Source organism: Narcine bancroftii, chromosome 9 (assembly GCF_036971445.1).
Source record: "Narcine bancroftii isolate sNarBan1 chromosome 9, sNarBan1.hap1, whole genome shotgun sequence".
Taxonomy (NCBI): domain Eukaryota; kingdom Metazoa; phylum Chordata; class Chondrichthyes; order Torpediniformes; family Narcinidae; genus Narcine; species Narcine bancroftii.
In genome coordinates, this window is record NC_091477.1 from 79970461 (window position 1) to 79990585 (window position 20125).

At 40.2% G+C, this 20125-nt stretch overlaps 1 protein-coding gene across 1 annotated transcript in view; it reads right to left on the minus strand.

Moving 5' to 3' along the window:
* Positions 1-20125, minus strand: part of LOC138742321 (ephrin type-A receptor 3-like) — a 337908-nt gene that overhangs the window by 307036 nt on the left and 10747 nt on the right. The window contains exon 2 of the mRNA XM_069896585.1: positions 7962-8026. Within this exon, the coding sequence (XP_069752686.1) occupies positions 7962-8026 (65 nt within the window). The remainder of the gene's footprint in view (positions 1-7961; positions 8027-20125) is intronic.

Genomic DNA, 20125 nt, shown 5'->3' on the forward strand with positions numbered 1-20125 from the left:
GACTTTGGGTGATGTGGGCTTGAAATTGCTTGCTGAAACCCCCAAGTATTGGCAAAGGACTCAAATTCACTCCTCACAAATTGCGGCCCATTGTCTGATACTTCCTCACAAGGAACTCCATGCCTCACAAATACATTTTTCATGAAAGCGATAATTGCTTTGCTAGATGTTGACTGCAGCGTTGTTACCTCCAGGGAATTGGAAAAATAGCCCGTTACTACTATACAACTCTTCCCATTACAGTCAAACAAATCTAATCCAACTTTAAAGTACAGCCTGTCTGGTACAGGGTGTGGTGTAAACAGATCTGCTTACTGCTTTGGTCTATAGGAAAGGCATATTTTGCATGAAGCAGTGGTCTGGCTTATGTCTTGGTTCATTCTTGGACAGTACATCACCAAGATGCCCTTCATGCATCTTCTGGAGCATTTCCTTGTGCAACAACACTGGAATCACAAACCTGTTCCCTTCGAAGTCTAGATCTTTCACAACTGACGGTTTATCTCTGCATGCCCAGTAATCCTGACGGTCATTCTTAGCTGCAGGCCATCTTTTCTGTATTATATCTTTGAACTCTTTCATTGCTTCATCTGTCTCTCTTGCTTTCTTGATCTACTCTGTTCTATCCCAGGATACTGGAAATGAGGTGATATTCATGTCAACATAGGAATCTATCTCAGCATTAACCTCTTGGTCGTTCCTTTTCTTGTCGACTGCTCGAGACAGTGCATCATTGGCAAACCTATATTTTCCTGGTGTGAAGATCATTTTCACATCGTATTTTTGCAGCCTTATCAACGTGCGCAGTAAGGGACAGTTATTCAGTGGTTTGGACATAATTGAGACCAATGGTTTAGGATCTATCTCCACTTCAAAAGCTTGTCCAAAAATACATTGATGAAACTTTACACATGCATAAGTGCTGGTAAGAAGCTCTTTCTCCATCTGCATAGTTGGCTTTTGCACTTGTTAAAGCCTTTGATGCATCCTCATGCTGCTTCAGTAGTACTGCTCCAAGGACATTTCGGGATGCATCAGCCGAGATCCTGGTGCATCTACCTGGATCATAAAATTTCAGTACCTGCTCTTCTATTAGGACATTTTTTTGAGAGCCTGGAAGCACTCTTCTTGCTTGTGTGACCATATCCACTCATTCTTTTTTCTGCTCAAGGAATGATCTAAATGGTGCTGGCACAGTCAACAGACGAGGGATAAACTCAGCCATGTGAGTCACCGTCCCCAAGAAACATCTTACCTTCTCTTTGTCTTGACGGCTCACAAAATTCTCAATGGCTGATGTCTGTCTTGGGTTAGGCTTCACTCCCTGTTCAGATAATGACATCTCCTATGAAGGTCAGTGTCTTTATGTCAAACTCACATTTCTCGTTATTTAATTTCAAATTGACATTCTGTGTCAAGTACTTGCCTTAGTCACGTATCATGTTCATATAATGATCTCATCCATCGTGGTCTCAACACCAGGCATAGTTCAAAGGTCACACAGATGGTTTTATGGTAGATTTCTGGTGCGGACAAGATCCCATGTGGTAGCTGAAGAAAGTGGTATCTTCCTGTAGAGTATTGAAAGTGCATAGTCTCAAACTTGCTTCATTAAGCTTCATCTGCCAAAACCCAATGATGCATCAAGCTTACTAAATTACTTGGCACCTGCAAACCGGGACTTGATTTCCTCCAGTGTCATCAATTTAAAATGCTCCCTCTCAATGGCTTTATTGAGATTTCTTGGGTCCAGACAAAAATGCAATACTCCACTTTTCTTTTGCCCAATGACCAGTGAGCAGACCCAACATGTCGGTTTTTCAATTTTCTTCATGACTTTCATCCATTCCTCTGCTAGTACTTGTTTAAGTTGGTCTTTCAGTGGAAACGGAACTTTCCTGCATGCATGGACGACAAGAGCCACTGTCTCATCTACGTGGATCTTGTGTACGTCAGATAAGCAGTCAAGCCCCTCAAAGACATCTGTGTAATCTTCCACGAGCGTTGTGTGTTCATTTTCAGTCTGCGATGCCACTATAAAAACTCTTTTCACCAGGTCAAGCTCTTCACATGCACTCAGACCCAATATTAGCTGCACTCTCCTTTCTACAATAAGCAGTTGTGACTTTAGATACCGCCCTTTGTGATTGAAGGTCACCATACAGCCCCCTTTTACTGGAGTGTTTTTTCCAGTGTAACCTGTCACTTTTAATTTCACAGGATAAATCTTGTTCTTTATGGTGAGGGTCTTGTAATCATCCATAGATAACAGATTCACCTGGGCTCTGGTGTCAAGCTTAAATGGAATTAGTGTCTCATTCACAATCACTGGAAGAATCCATTCTGTTTTACCAGCAGTCTGTAGCAAATTCATGAAGAATTCTTCGATTTCTTTGTCCACTGTGTGAACCTTTCTCTTGGTAACCCCTGCTTTTTAGCACTTTGCAAAATGATTCTTCTTCCCACATTTATAGCAGGATTTTCCAGAGCAGGACACATTTTTGGAATAGGTCTACCTCCCCACCTGCTGCATTTGCTATTTGAGTTTACCACTCTGCTTGGTTGTTGTTTTGGGAAACTCCTGGTGGACTGCTTACCTGTTTTCAATCACATGCACTGTTGTGTCCATCTTGTACAGAAACATAAATGGCTTCCAATTTCCATTAGTCTCTCCCATTCCACCAGCTTCTAAATAAATGTTGAATACTGTTTGAAGTGTTTCCAATTATCAGCTAGATTGCCAGTAAACTGCATCAGTGTGGGAGGACGCAACTTATCTATGCTTATAGACTATTGACCTCTCTTATTCACCCAGACACTTCTGATACCTGTTCTCTCAAGAAAAACGACTTTACGTGGGTTAACCACTTAACTGAGTTCATTTTCCTTGAGCTGCTTCAACCGACTTCTAGCAAGAACCCCCATCATATGTTACTTCTGGTTTCTGGCCACCTGTGCGCATCGCATCCTGGGAAATGTAGTTCTTATTTACACCAGCCGGCCTCACTGAGTCAGTAGGTCTGCTCAACTTGACCCAGCCCCCCCGCACACTCCTAATTGATATTGCTCAGGGTGGGGCACAGAGGTGGGAGTTGGATGGGAAAAATGGGTTGCCAAAATGCCCTGTTCCTACCAAGCAGAAGGTGCTTGCCAGCAGAAACTGGGAAATTCATCCCCATCCATCCTGCCGGTATCTTAAACACCGGCAGCGTGGTTAGCATGTCTGTTAGCACAATGGTGGCACAGCGCTTGCTATCAGATCAGGGGTTCAAATCCCACACTGTTTGTAAGGAGTTTGTACAATCTTCCCAAATCAGCATGGGTTTCCAGCCACCCCCCCCCCCCCCACCGAGGCTCTGGTTTCCTCCCACCTTCCAAAACATACCTGGGGTTGTAGCTTAATTGGGCAGTATAGGCTTGTGGGCTGAAATGGCCCATTACCGTGCTTCAAGCCTAAATTTAAATGCAATTATCTAAATGTCCAATTATCAGGGGCAACCAGTCTCTGAGTTCTTGGAATCAATGGGTGGGGGCTACTGATATTCATGAATTCAAGTTTTGGATACTGAAGACAAGAGTCGAATAAATGGGAGTTAGTGGACAGGGGCGTGGCCAGGTTCTAATGTTGAGGGAGCGAGCACATACAAAAAGGCAGCATAACACATACCAGAAGGTGAGTCAGTGGTTGAAAGATGGACTGCATTGATTTTTTGGCAGCATCGGACCGGACCGTGTTGGAGTGGGGGTGGACAGCTACGTCGGGGGGTGGGGGGGGTGGTGAATATGCTACTTTTGAAAAATTTACACATGGGGAGCGATTGCACTCCCTAGCTACGCCACTGGGAGTGAGAGGCCAACTTCAAAATGATCCAATACAGTAAATGTCAACCTCCAAAGCCCACCAGTTGAATGTTATTTCTCTGCATTGTGGGCACGCCAATCCCAAGAGTGGAAGCTAATCAAACAGCACATCATTGCTACATCAATTATCCAGCTGCAAAGCCCGTTATGAGTGAACAAGCTTGCATACATTGACTTCTTTGGGAGAGGGAAAGAAAAACATTAGTCTTTAGTGAAGATTATTCTTATGTTCATTATGTTTCTGGACCAAATGAGTTTCTACTTAATTGCATATTACATAGAATAATACAGTGACCCCAACTACAGGCCTAATCAAAATGTCCTTTAGATGCCAATCAATATCTTGGATTAAAGATACATTATTGAATGCATAGATAGATGCTATTTACTGAATGCATTTCTTTCTTAATAAAGACACACATTCAAGTGTTTATTAATCCACCCAAATTAAAAGCCAGCTTTGAAATATAAACAGAGTGGACTGAATGTATAGAATAAATGAACAAACACAGTTTACTATTGCTTGGGTCAAGTTTAGTGCCTTTGTCTTATCCTTCAGGTTATCTCATTTAATGACATTAAGGGGTTAATGCGCAAAAAAAGGCAGCCTTCCATGTATACTGGTGCAGGTATCCCCTGCTTTTCAAAAGTTCACTTTACGCTACTTTGCTGTTACAAAAGGCCTACATTAGTACCTGTTTTCACTAAGCGAAAGGAATCCGGAGGATCTTTGCTTTTGTGAAAGAAGGCAAAAAGTGAAAATAGCATTCAGCATTTGTTTTGCGGAGAGCTGTTTATATAGGCAGCGTGCACCCCGAGCAGCAAGGGTAGCACTGCTGAGCTCTTTCCCTAGGAACTACACTCAGCATCAAGCCTTCCACATCAGATGATGAACTTCGACATCAAGGCAGGCAGACATTGAGGAAAGTGTAGATGTTAATGACCTGCCTTGCCGTGATGGATTCAAATGATGATGAGATGTTTATACAGTAGATGACTCTTTTCCTCTCTCTCCTATGCCCCAGTCTCCTGCACCTCCCACCACCCCAACTTCCGACAACCCAGCCTAACATACCTTCATCACCACCATGGCCTTCCATTCTCCTCGCTGTCTTCCTGATTCTGATAAGTATATATTATTTCTACTTCATATTGGTGGTGTATTTATCATATAATTCCTGTTTTTACTATATGTTAGTGTTATTTTAGGTTTTTTTTTGGTCTGGGAACACTCAAGTAATTATTTTCATGCAAATTAATGGTAATTGCCTCTTCGGTTTACACCATTTTGGCTTATGAAAGGTTCCACAGGAACACTCTTGGATAGTGGGACAAACTATATTCCAAAACTCATCGCAAGTACTGGCCGTTGGCAATTCCAAACTGCAGCTTCCCATTCCTTGATAAAGGATTCAGCCCAAAAACGTTGGTTATGTATCTACCTTTGCTATAATAAAGCACACTGTGTGACTAGCCGAGTTTCTCCAGCAATTTAATATAAACTACAGTTTCCCTGAATTTTACTTCAGGTTACCCGTCAAAATGACTTGCAATTTGACTTAAAATAAATCCAATTTTTTTTTCCTTGCTCTCTTTCACGGTTTGTCACCAAATTTGGAATAGGACTGTTACATTACAATGAACATAATGACGATTGCTGAAACCAAAATTGGAGTTTGATTCCCACAGTGACTGGCATCAGCTGAACAGTAAACAAACACTAGAGTCCCCAAGCTAGGGGAAGAAGGAGAACTGCATAAATATACAACACTCATGATGTCCAAAAGCCCCCAGTCAATCAAGTGCATTGTAAGCACAGGTGCTAATTAGCACACAAAGTCTCCACAAGAAGCAACATCATAATGATGAAATAATTTGTATTAGCATGTTGGTTGAGAGATAAATATAGGCCGGAGGACACAAGTCTTTGGTTCTGTGAATAAACATACTCAATCATTTACATCTCCTCAAGGGGTCTGTGTGCACCTTGATTTAACATTTCACTGAAGAGAATGGGAAGTATGGGAATTCACCTGCATTATTCAATTCTGTTGGCCTAAATTTTGTGCTCGGTCTTTAAACTCATAGCCGGAAATAAGTAGAAATTCTGCCTGGCCCACAGGGAAATTAATCTCAGGGTTGGACGTGACATGTTCTCTGACAACAAGTCTAAACTTTGAACTATGAAGATAATTCTAAACAATTCATCACAACTTGTCAATCCTCAACTAATGCTGAAGATGTACATGATTTTTCAAGATCAGAATTGAACTCATCCACAATCTCATCTGAGTAGCCTCATCATGTGCCTTGATAAGTCTAAACCTGAACAAAATTCAAGATACAAGAGGTTGACTATAGCCAGGTAACATCATCTTACTGGTAAGTGAAGTTCAGAAAAAACAAATCTGTATATGTTGGAAATCAGAAACAAACTGAACATGCTGTAAACAATAATTTTTGAAGTCTTCAAGTCTTCATTAGCTCGGCACTGCTTTGCTCAGATGCTGCCCGACCTGCTGAGTGTTTGCAGCATTTTCCCTTTTTGATATGATCTGAGTAACATCGGGTCCTCAATGATAGGAGGCAAAGCTAATAAATGCTTTTGTGAAAAGAATCTTTTTAATCTTTTAAACAGTGGAAAGTGACAAAATGAAGTAATTGTTGGGCCATTGACAAAGGATGGTTCAAAATTGAAGCCCATTAAATGGCTATAATTGTGGAAAGAGGTTGAGGTGAGTCAGTTTGTGGCTGGATTTGTAAATGTTCAAACCTGCAGACACGCAAACGTTAATTAACTTGCACCTTCTGAAAAGCTTCCTAATGATTTAGAACAATCAACTGCACTTTTTAAAAAAAAACATGGTGGGAAGCAGAAGAGGTGAAAGAAAGGGATTCCTGTCATTGTTATGAAACCAAGATTGATCATAGATTAGTAACATAATTGGAATAAAAATAGGTGGCAATAATTGAATCTTTTGAAACTGATTTGACAAGATTTTTTTTAAATTGCATATTCAGGAAACCAAATCTGATGATGAGTAAATTGAGAATATCAGGGTGAATATTAATACACAGCATTTTACCAATGCTTCATCACATTTCCAAAACAAAAGAGGCCCTTCAGCCCATCATATCTGTACCAGACAAAGAACTAACATTCTCATCTCATCTTCCAGCATTAAGCCAATAGCCTAGTGGCTCATGGCTGTTCAAGAAAACAACCATACATTGTTCAAATCTGCTTTGATTTTTTACCTCCATAACACGTTCAGACAATGAAATCTGGATCGCAACAACTTATAGTCAACGTACATATCTGTATTTTCTCTCACTTTTCTCAACTACTTGAATCACATTTACATTTTGACAAGAACTTTGCTGTAATAAGTATGCTTCTTCTCAGAGGTGTGTGCGCGTGTGCGTATAAACACATATATACACATCCAGAGAGAAAATGATGATGAGGAGACAGTGATGAATTTGCAACGTGAAGGCAATGTAGCCGTATTCCCACATGTTCTTCTTAACTCATAATATCCGACAACTCTGGTTTGGAAGACTTCAGGTAAGTCGCTGAAATGCATTTCATACACTGTACACAGGATATGCGTTGAGGTATCTGTAACATCTTGCTTAAAATATTGTGACAGCTTAATGTTTCAGATCTGAAATATGTATTTGCTCACAAAGTTGTCAGATCAAGGAACTCTGGACTTTGCTGCCAAACCATAAAATTCCCTCTTGAAATTTGAGAGGAAGGAAGGAATGTTGGGTCTCTTCATTCTGCTCCTCTCTTGTAACTTTAAATCCACACATCAGAACATTTGATGGATTGGTGAAGCAAACATACTTTCCATTACTGGTATTTCAGTGCCTGAGAGCAAGGCATGCAATATTGTTCTAAAATATACAACATGGTAATTTACATAGTTATTGAGAGGCTCATTTTCACACATTAGGGTTATTATGGTAGATTCATTTTAAAAAGTTATCTATTGTCCAAGTATCAAAATTCAAAGCAGATTGCATGAAATTAGTTTCAGAGGTTATCCTTCAACTGAGCCCTATTCCAAAATTTAGAAATCAATTATACTCACCCCCTCAGGAGGATATGCTACCCAGCCCAAGTCTCCAGGAGCTGACAATGAGTCCAACAAGGTAACTGTGAACAACAAGAATAACAACTTTTAATTCCTCCCAGTGAGAACTGGCATCATTTAGTAAATATATTTGTTAACCTGCCAAGAACTCTCAAAAGAATTGGTGTTTGGACAGAACTGGACAAAAATAAGAAAACTCCTATTTCAACTCCAACAATCATAAAACTTAGTGATAAAATAAGCAGAATTTGCATATTTTCACTTTAAATCTAGAATACAGTTGATTTCTAACTTCATGCTAAATTAGATAAATGCAGCTCTCGTTATTACTGGGTTCAATCAGTACTTCGATTTGTAAACTCCATCAAACTTGTTTGCTGATATACAGCATCTTGATGACAAATAATATTCATTTAAATATACTACTCTCTTTTTTCTCACTACAAGCAAACAGCAGTCCACGCATCTGGCAGGCGATCGCACCATGTCCAGCAGATACACACAAAATCCATCTGCAACCATAGAGATGCCCTTTACCAATTAAGACCAAGTTTCAGGCAAAACTAAAACCAAATCCTTGTAAAATGTACTGGTACTTTATGAACACAAAGTACTGTAATAAATAAAAACAAATAGAGATAGTGAGCTAAAATGTGCTCTTTAATACAAATCCCATTATCAGTAATTAAGCTCAATAGATTTGTGTAAATTTGAATTGGCAGTTTCCATTCTAATTAACATTTTAAGTTAAACTGTTTGGTCACATCACTGAAATCTATTATTAGCAATAACTTGTAAATGTCCAAATAATAGTCTGGCTCATTAATTAAACATTCTCAGGTCAATATTTTTATTTAATCACAGCAGAACAAAATTCAAAGATCTCATTTGAGTGAACAGTGCACTAATTTCTTATGATAGCAAGTTGAAAAGCACTAAGGAATGCACATTAAGATAACGTCTACATTTATATTGAATCCATTTACTTTAAAGTTGATCTGTTGTTAAGATGATACAAGCATGATTCACAGGGTCTTGGCTTGAGATTAGCCTGAAACTGGGTTGGAGTAAAATTATTCCAAATGATTTTTGTTTTTTGATAATGTCTGACGACTCTGGTTTGGAAGACTTCAGGTAAGTCGCTAATTACCTGAAATCAGTAGAAATCGACAATTGGTAGCAATGCAGACACAACCCCATGTTGTGAGTATGTCTACAGAAAGCCAATTACTCAAAATTCTTAACCCAAATATATTGGAGCAAAGATATGGATATGCAATCATAACAAGTTCAAAGTTCAGATTAATTGTCAGAGCACATACACATCACATACATCCCTGAGATTCTTGTTCCTGCTGGCCAGGCAGAATTTCTACTTATCAGTAGTGCAACAAAACTGTACTCAAGAAAAAATGTATATGAAAAAGAGACATGTAAACAAAAAATAAAAAATATTGACTAAGCAGTACAAAAATAAATATTCAGTAATAAATAATGTGCAAAGTAAGTATCCTTAAATGAGTCTCTCACTGAGTTTGTTATTGAGGAGTCTGATGGTGGAGGGGTAGCAACTGTTCCTGAACCAGGTGGTATGAGCCTTGTAGCACCTATACCTCCTTTCTGATGGCAGCAGCAGAACAGAGCATGTCCGGGGTGGTGTAGATCCTTGATGATCGCTGCTGCTCTCCAACGTTAGCTCTCTGTGTAGATTTTCTCAATGGTGGGAGAGTTTTGCTTGTGATGTGCTGGGCTGTCTCCATTAACATTTCCAGGGCTTTCCGCACAGTGGCATCATGCCCGCAAACCAGTCCGTGATGCAACTGGTTAGCACACTTTCCAATAAGCACCTGTGGTAATTTACCAAGGTTTGTGATGTCATACTAAGCTCCGGAGGAAGTAGAGGCACTTTTGTCCTTTCTTCAAGATGACATTAGCGTATTGGGTTCAGGAAAAAAATCCTGTGAGATAGTGAATTCACAAATTTAAATTTGTTCACCATCTCCACCTCTGTCAATGTGCATCTAGACAATGGAAATTTTAATCAAAGCATATATTCCTTTGCAAATAATTTACTTCAAGAATTATTTCGATGAAGTCTGAGTAACAGTATGAAGAATCTTTGGGGTTTGCAATAAACATTTTATCTGAAGTATTCCAAGTTATTGAAGTGTTAATTTAAACTACAGTTTTAAGTGATTACATTACCTGCAATTAAAACAGTTAAATATGGTGTTTTATAATAAAACTAAACTTTAGCTCAGCACAAGAAAGAAGCTTTCGTTAAAAGATCACCAAATCTTCTTTGAAGAACTAGTAATTGACTCATTGTTTGGATACATGGTTATAAATGTTTCTGGGCTGTGTAATTTCTCCTCATGCAGGCACACAGTTGTGAGTTAGTATTTTGTACACCTGTACCTCAGATCCATAGAGCTTTCATTATATACAAAGAAAGAGATCATTTCCTCCATCCAAGTTTCAACTAAAGCACCAGTCAGTGAGTAGGCTGACTTTCAAAAAGTTGCTTATATGGGTACTATTATTTTACTGTAAAAAACAAAATTATGATGGAGATATTTTCTCTGACTCCTAAGATGAAAGAACACATTGAATTGGAAAGACTGAAATGAGTTATGCAATCCATACCATTAAAATAACATAATTCATTAACTTCATCCTCTTAAATACAGCCATTCACCAAGGAATTCTTGGCATTACATTTGTAAAAGGAATGATTAAATAGGACAAAAAAAGAGAACTGTTCATGGAAATGCAATAAAGATTTTTCTTAAGCAGACATTGTACACTTAAAATATACAGAAAATAATGGACCAACCATGCAAATTTCTCTCAGCCCTTATATTATTGGCACCGATTCACTATGATACCAGTACAAATGATGTAAAATAGTCTCAATCATCCCAAAACTCTGTTTCCCTACAGCAAAACACGTTTCTTCCCCACCCATCTTTTTGTTTTACCTCACCACTTGCAACTATATAGGTCCCCACCTCTTTACTTCCTTCTCTCCAGCGTAAGCTTTTCTACATCATCACTCCCCAAGCACCTTTTCCAAATGGACCTGTTCCAAGAGATCACCCTCACAGACCCACATGAACATGCACATTATTGACTGGAGCTTAGTGTTCAACACCATCCTCTAGCAAAATGTGTGATCAAATTAAAAGATCTGTGACTCGTACAACCCTTGGCATCTGCATCATCGAATTACTCATCAGCAAAACCGAATAAACGTGAGGCAGCAACATAATCCACATTGACCTCCAACACAAGGCTGCGTCCTTAGTTCCCTTCTCTATTCCTTTTATACCCACGACTGAATAGCCATGCTCAGCTCCAATGCAACAGCAAATTTGTTCCCATCAACATTGTTGGCCTAATAACTGGAAATGAAACATCAGAATACAGAATGGAGATGCAGAATCTGGTTGGCGTGTACCAAAACCAGAACCTTGCTTCTCATCATTACCAAGGTCAAGGAGCTATTTTTTGATGTTAGGAATGAGAGGCCAAGGGACCATGCACCTGACTGCATTGATGGGAGAGAGGTGGAGAAAGCCAAAATCTTCAAGTCCCAGAGAGTCCTTATTTCAGATAACCTGTCCAGGACCCATCATATCAAGGCAACCATGCAAAAGGCACATCAATTCCTCCAAGGACTCTGAGGAGATTTGGCAGGCCATTGAATTCTCTAACTTCTACAGGTGCACAATTGAAAGTATACTGGCTGGTTGCATTGTAACCTGATTTTGGAATTTGACTGCCCAGGAATGAAGGCGGCTCCAGGAGGTAGCAAACAGAGCCAAGTTCATTGAAAGCTCCAACCTCCCATCCATTGAATGCATCTATGTAAGACACTACCTCAAGTAGGAAGCCAACACCTCAAAGGATTCCCAACAGACTAGTTACAACCTTTTCCCACTCCAGGTTTAAGAACAGTTTATTTTCAATAGCTCCTGAACCTCTTCCACTAATCATGGACTGCTCTGACACCATAAAAGAATCATCTGTACTAATGCACTCATTTAAAAAAAAACAGGTGTAACATGATTGAATGCACAAGTGAGGAGTACAAACACGCTTTTAATAGCCTACTATCAATGGCTAGTAGACACAATAGTACTCAGGTGAATCTGAGGTAAGGCAGGAAAACCAGAATTTATATTGGGGTAGGTGAGGGTGGAGCCAGCCACCTGAACAATGCACAGACAGTGAATTCCAGTTCACTGTATTCACCCCTTTCTTCAGAATTGAGCCTGTGGGTGAAAAACAGAGACCATTCATTTAAAAAAAAACTAATACATTACAAATATTTACAAGTTAAGTCTGTCAGGGGAGTCTAGTTGTTCTGGTCAAGTGCTGCAGTACTGGAGGACTCTGGGCTTCCTGAACTTCATGTGCTACAGGGTCAGTGAGTCTCATGAGCTCCGGCCCAGGTCATGGGGTGGATTGGACCCCTTTATGAGCAATATCCTCAAGGACCCTGAATGGGGTACTCGATAGTTCCTGGCTCACTTGAGGAATCGGTTCTTCATTTCTGGCAGGTGCTAGGTCTTTGATCGAGATGGTGGCCTCTCTGCCATCAGGGTATGCCACGTAGGCTTACGTTGGGTTGACGTGCAGCAGATGCACCTTCTCAATCAGCAGGACCGCCTTGCTCTTCCTCACATACTTTCTCAGCAGGACTGGCCTTGGTGCCATTAGCCAAGCCGGGAGAGTAGTCCCAAATGTGGGTCTCATCTGCGACGTAAACATAAGCTCATCAGGAGCTGCATTAGTCACCATGTAGAGGAGCAACCTTATGGAGTGGAGCGCCGTGGGTAGGACTTCTTGCCAGTTTGAATCTGGAAGGCCTTTGGACCGGAGAGCTAATTTCACAGCCTTCCATACAGTTGCGTACTCTTTCTCAACTTGCCCATTGCCACTGGAATTTTAACTAGTCATCCTGTTTGAGACAATTCCCTTGATGATCAAGTACTGGCGTAGCTCTTCACTCATAAATGATGAGCCCTGGTCACTATGGATGTACCTGAGATACACAAACAAGGCGAAAATAGTGTGCAAGGCCCTGATGACTGTGGTGATGGTCATGTCTGGGCAGGAGATGGCGAACAGAAAATGTGAATACGCACCAATAATGTTGAGAAAGTACACATTTCCATTGGTGGAAGGGAGAAGACCCTTGAAATCAACACTGAGTCGTTCAAAGGGGCGGGATGCCCTTATCAGGTGCGTTTCGACAGGGCAGTAGAAGTGGGACTTTCAATCTGCATGGACCTGGCAGGATCTGGTCATTTCCCTGATCTCCTCAATAGAGTAGGGCAGGATGTATGCCTTGACAAAATGATCCATGGTGATGCCTGAGTGGCAAAGCTCTTTGTGCAGTGATCTCAACTGGCTGGTGTGTGCAATAGGCACAGCTTCCTTGTGACAACGCATCTGGAGGTTCATAGAGAGTACCTGGCCTATATGCTATGTAATAATTATAAGTGGAGAGTTTAATCCTCCACCGAGTGATCTTTTCATTCCTTATTTTCCCCCTTTTTTGTATTATTAAACATAAATGCTGCTGATCCCAGCTGCCCAGGTAATGCCTCCAGTGCCTGATGGCATCTACAAGGCTTGAGCCTCTTTCTCCACAGATGGGTTCTGAAACTCATGGCTTTGTAGCGTGTGGGAGTAAAAGGCAACTGGCCTGCCCACCTGGTTAAAGGTAGTGGCTAGAGCTATGTCAGGGGCATCGCTTTCCACCTGGAATGGTGCGTTCTACTCCACCGCATGCATGGTGTAGCTCTGAACATAGTCAGAAGTCACCTGGGCATTGGCCGACAATGGGAAAGAGATAGTATTTAAGAGGGGGTGGACCTTATCTGCATAGTGAGGGACCAACTGGGCGTAGTAGGAGAAGGAGCCCAGACACCTCCTTAATGCTTTCACTTAATGTCTTCGGGATCAGGAGATCTAACAGGGGGCACATTCATTTGGGTCAAGGCCAATGACACTATTCTCCACCACATAATCCAGGATCTCCAAATGTTTCATCTGGAACCACTTACTGGAGTTGTAAGCGAGGTTCAGGGCCTTGGCTGTATGGAGAAACCTCTGGAGGTTGGCTTCATGGACTTCCAGAGAGTGTCCACAAATGGTGATGTTGTCGAGATAAGGGAAGGTGGCCTTCAACCCATTCTCGCCGACCATTTGTCCATCTGTCTCTGGAAGACACCATTAGTGATGCCAAAAGGGACCATCCGGAATGGATAGTGCCATCCATCTGGCTCAAATGCAGTGTAGGGGTGGTCCTTGGAATGGATTGGTAACTGTTGGTATGCGGCTTTCAGGTTGATGGTTGAATAGACCCGATACTGCTCAATTTCGTTTACCATGTCCGAAATCCACTTTATTGCAACAGGTTAACTGATTATGTATAGTTTTTTCATTAATGCCTCCTTTTAATTCAATTGCATACACTAAGGTAGATTTTATTTCATTTTCTACTTAGTTTGCCAGCTGCAACAAAAACAAATTTCAGTGCATATATTCATTGGACAATTGAGAGTTTTTAACCCCGTGAACATTTTCTCACATCAAGCAAGTACATCATTGCATTAATTTTGTCGCCTTTCCCACCCAGCCCCTCACACATTCTCATCCCCAACTCCTCTTTGGTTCCATCCTCTCACACCCCATCTCCCCTCTCGATTCCTCTGATGTCTCTATCCCCTCCCACACCACCCCCTTCAGTTTCCCATCTGCTCTCCTTATATCATCAGACCATAAGATATAGGAGCAGAAGTAAGCCATTCAGCCCATCATGACCACTATGCCATTCCCTCATGACCGGATCCATTCTCCCATTCATCTCCACTCCCCTGCCTTCTCCCCACTACCTTTGATACTTTGACTATTCAGATACTTGTCAATCTCTACCTTTAATACTCCCAACCTCACTGTCCCCTTAGATTCTGATTCCAGCACTGGCAGCCTTATTATCAATGTACAACTCACCTTCCCCCACCCAATTCCTTCATTTTTCTTGCCTCTCTCACTTTGATTGGCATCTTCCACCTCTTCATACCTAGCCTCTCCGTGCTCCACCAATCCAACTTTGGTCCCCATCCTGCTTCTCCCACCCTGACCTCATTATATTCCCAGTCTTGAAGGGCTTCAACCCAAATCTTGGCCATCTGTTTCTTCCACTGATGCTACTCGACTCATTGAGTTCTTCCAGCAGATTATGTTTAGCTTCTGCAGTCTCCTGTGACTACATCAATGCAAATAGACTAGGCAAGCTTCGTGTCAAAGAGAGGGAGGTGTGTGGAACAAGCTCCCAGAGGAAACAGTAGTGGCAGATATAATTAGAATGTTTAAATATATTTGGACAGATATATGGATAAAGAAGATTAAGGGAGAAGATTTGGATGTGGACCAAACACCAACAAATGGAGAAAACACGAAAGCTGCAGATGTAAGAATCTTGAGCAAACAACAAGTTGCGAAAGGAATTTTAAAATAAAAGGGTAAGTGACTCAGCACAACATTGAGGGCTGAAAAACCTGTTATGTTCTGTAGTGATCTATGTTCTATGAACTCAGCAGCTCACGCAGCAACCATGGTTAGAAACGGTCAATGTTTGAGGTTGGAACTTTTGAACAAGACAGGGTCCCGATCTGAAACATTGACTATTCCGACCCATGGATGCTGCTTGGCCTGCTGAGTTCTGCTAACAGGTCATATTTTGCTTTATGCAAATTAGACTAGTTCAGACATACAACTTGGTCAGCAGGGAAAAGATGAGCCAAAAAGCCTGCTTCCGTGATGTATAGATCCATGTCTCAAGAGCACATAATGGCCATGCCACTTGTATAGAAAGGGAAATTGTTAGTTAGAAGAGCATGACCCTTTTAAAACAAAGCTTCTTTCTCTGTGAATGATTTTAAATCATTGTTCTTAATCAAGCTACATGTGTAGACATCCAGATACAATCTAACATATTACAGGGTTGAAAAAAATTGTTTACACAATACAGGCAGATACATGTACAAAATTCTGTAACCTGTTTTACAGTAACAATGATTACAATTGCTGGTGCAATAATTTTCTGTGCAATTAGTAAATAGGATATCTTTAAAACTACAATCTGAAATGTAAATAAATTCAAGGGTTCTTGTCATTTCTCAATGCTTACCTTTGACGTTAAAAACAAAAGATAGAAGAACTGAGAATGGAGACTTGAAATATGGCAGTTTGATGGCAGGAAAAAAAAAATCATAGGTTTCAGGCTTCCTTCACCTGAGACTGGCAGTCTAGGATTCAGGACTCTCTCCAACACACTTCACTCTTTCCCACTTTATTAATGCCTCTTTTCCCTTCTCCTCCCATAAGCAGACATTTTGAATGGTTCACCAGCAAGTCCATTGCAACAAACTTCCATGACATTGTACATCAAACCACACTGAACAAGGAAACTCCTCTTCTTCAAATGTTCTTGCATTGGCCAAAGGGAACTAAACAGTAAGCTGGGGGAAGAGGACTTGGCAGGTCAGTCACCATCCACACAGAGAGATGGCCAAGGTTTCATATCCTTTGTGAAAGCTAAATTGGGAAGTGAAATATAAAGTATACAAAAGGTACAGGGGCCAAGAATGATAGGATACTGATAAAAAGAAGGTAGCAGAGGTAGAGAAACAGGTAAGAAAGGGGTTGAGTGAAAACAACGAACAGGTAAAGGACAGATGGAAACATATCTGGGTGGGGAGTGCGTGAAATTGGAAAACCCAATGCTCATATTGTTGGATTTTAAGCTACCCAGGAAGAATAAGTTGTTCCTCATGTTTATGTTTGGCCTCACCCTGGCAATGGATGAGGCAGAAGACACACATTTTCTTGTGGGAATGAAGGGAATTAAAATGGCTTGCAACCAGGATAATGAGTTTGCACCCAAGGACAGAAAGCCAGTGCTCATTGAAGCAGTTTCCCAATCTGCATTTGGTTTCACTGAAGTAGAGGCCACACAGAATATATAGTTTTCTAGTAAAATGGAATCATGTAAAATAAAAATATGCAGTGCTATTCAATAATTTCTACACATGCCTTTTGGTTTGATGGTATGAAACAGAAGAATATCATATTCACAGGACATCACTTAAAAGGAATTAACTTTACAGCCAGTGAAGAATTTTTTTTTTGAGTGCAGTCACTCATAAATGTGATGGTCAATATGAACATAGCCAATGCCCGCAAACATCATGCGTAAGAAGTCAGTAATCTTTTCAGCAATGTTTAAGGAAAAGGCCAAGACACTAATTCCCACTCAGCTTTCAAGTCAATCCATGAGATTGTTAATATCTTCTGGTTCGAGCAGTGTTTTTGATAACACAGAATTCTCTTAGCACTCCAATAAAGTATCATTTAGATTTTGCTTTCAAAGTCCCAAATTTGAATTTGAATATTCAATTGTCGCACTCAGAAGCAAACATGCCAAATACAATTTGAAATGAAGGGTCCAAATGTTAACCTTAAATCTAGAGTTCTATTAATTACCACCTTCTCTCAAATTGCTTGTACTAACTAAAACATATTAAAAGATTGCAAATGCTCAAATAGGCATCACTGAATTTACCTAGCTTTCCCCATGATGTGGTGATCTCTCTTAAAGTTGACTGAAAAGACTCCAAATTATTCTAAAAGGGAATCAATGAAGACCACATTCACTTAATGTCCCACTAGAAAATACCATACCAATTATAATGCAAGCACATTCTAGTTTGAAAACTAATGGGTCACAATGCCGGTCAAATGCATTTCACAAACTACAGCTGTTACTCAGCCCAAAGCATAGAATTTCCATTCCCCACATCAAGCTGCACTTTACAGACATAGTTATCCAATTAGAGATAATTAGTGCCGGATTATTATTTTCTATGGGGTGTTCAATGGGGAATGAATTGAAACTGCCCAAATTCATTTCACTTACGATCTATAAACCTGCAGTTAGACAACTAAGAACAGAATTCAATCAATTTGGGTTGCACTCACACTCAGTTCCAAGAAGCAAAAGGATATTATCTAACTGTTACATGGCTGCCAATTACAAGTTAATAAAGTTCTGTCATTTATGTTCAGCATTAACAGGGATTTTGTCTTGTATATGCATCACTGAGTGTTCAGTGGCTGGAGTCTCACCAACAAATTAAAAGTGGGTTTAAATCTCATTCCAATATTAAAATAAAGTGCATGTACACCAGAGGTTTGCACTGTAGGAGGTGCAGACTGAAAGCTGCATCAAACTACTCAGGTAGATTTTAAAACACCTACAAGAAAAATTCCACAGATGCTGAAAATCTGAAACAAGTAGAAAGGTATTGACACAAAACATTTACTCTTTTTTTCTCTTTCTCTACGGATGCTGTTTGGCCTGCTGAGTACTTCCAACATTTTTGGTTTTATTTTACACATTAAAGAATCGTGACACATGTTCACGACAACAAACTCTGATTCTGATCCATAGCAAGTAGGTCCTCTAAGCCCTGGTCAGTATTTCTTCCTTGACCAAAATTAACTAAACTGATCGTCCTGCAAGCCAATGACTTGTGGCTTTTTGCCATGCTATGGAGATATGTTCCGATGGTGAAAGACATGTTAAACAGTTTACTTTCTACAACACATTTCGAAACAGATAATAATTTCTGCCAAGGTAAGCAAAACTTGTTCTTCAACCAGGCCAATATTTGACTTTTACCCCACTTTTTTCATCCATTCTGGGCACTTGTTACATCCATAATTTCATTGCAGGGATTATCCACTGCATTTAATTGCATACTTCTAAGAGGGTCTTTCACCAGGATATCTACATATTCGAATTAAGTCAGCAGACAGGCAGACACAACACAAAGAAAATGGCAGTAAACATTACAGAGTGAGGGAGTGAGCACAATGTACTGGAAGGAATCCAGGGCATCTTTGGCATGATAGACAGTTCATACTTGTAGCCTCTTCAACAGTCTAACACAGCCCTTTGTGTCATGAATTGAATGAATCTCTGTGCTGCTGTGGTTTAGTTGAGCTTGTTTGAAAAAGTGATCGAGACAGATTTTTCTCCCCCACTCAAGATGGTGAATCTCTCTCTTCTCGTTTGCTGCTTCAAGTCAAGTTTATTATCATCCGATTGCATAAGTACAACCTGACCAAATAGCATTCTCCTGTCCTCATACAGGCAAATAATACACATGCAGGAAAAGTGTTTAAAATAATATTTGTTCTATGAATATCAAGAGTCTTGGGTAGAAGCAATTATTTTGATTGTTTGCTCATGCTTGACAAAGAGATTCTGCCATTGGTAGAGCTGTACCCCGACAATTGCCAGTGCATTCAATGAAAGTACTAAAACACATCTTAGTTACCCATTTAAAAATCAACATGCAACCCATTCCAGGCATCCTGACTGCTTTCTTGGCCAAATCTGGTTAGCAATCCCATCCTAGTGGGAATGGTGTGGGAAGCATGGGGAAAATCGTTACATTTCTTCCTCAGGAATTTTCTACAAGGTCAGAAGCATAAATTCCAATCATTTTCTGCTCTTTACAGAAGAAGTGATGAACAGTAACATCCTTTGCTGTCACACTCTGGATGTGATCAACCCATTCAATTAGAATCAAAGCTTGGGTAATTCTGATCAAAAATACTAAACACTGATTCACCTAGAAACAATTTTTAAGCAGCTTAACTACCCACTCATGATATTGCTGTTAAATAATACTTTATGGTTTTGTTTCTGTACTAATCTTGGTTTTCATTGTTCCTTTTTCTGCTATTACACTTAACAACACATTTTTTCCAAAAGGTTTGTTTCGTGACAAAATATCAGAGATTATGACAGACAACCTCAAGATGAACACAAAGCTAATTTCAGATTTGCGGAATCATGTTGGAAGATGGAGATATACGACATTAATATTTATTGAATTTAACATGTTTAATCACATAATGATGCTGACACATTGTATTATTTCAACAGACCTAAAAATGTTTTGCCGCTGATTTTCGTTTATACTTAGCATCTGATGCCTCTCGTGTCATTGTCCAACAATAGTTGGACAGCATTGATGGATTCCATTTGTCTTTTCCATGGTCGCAATGTCCTG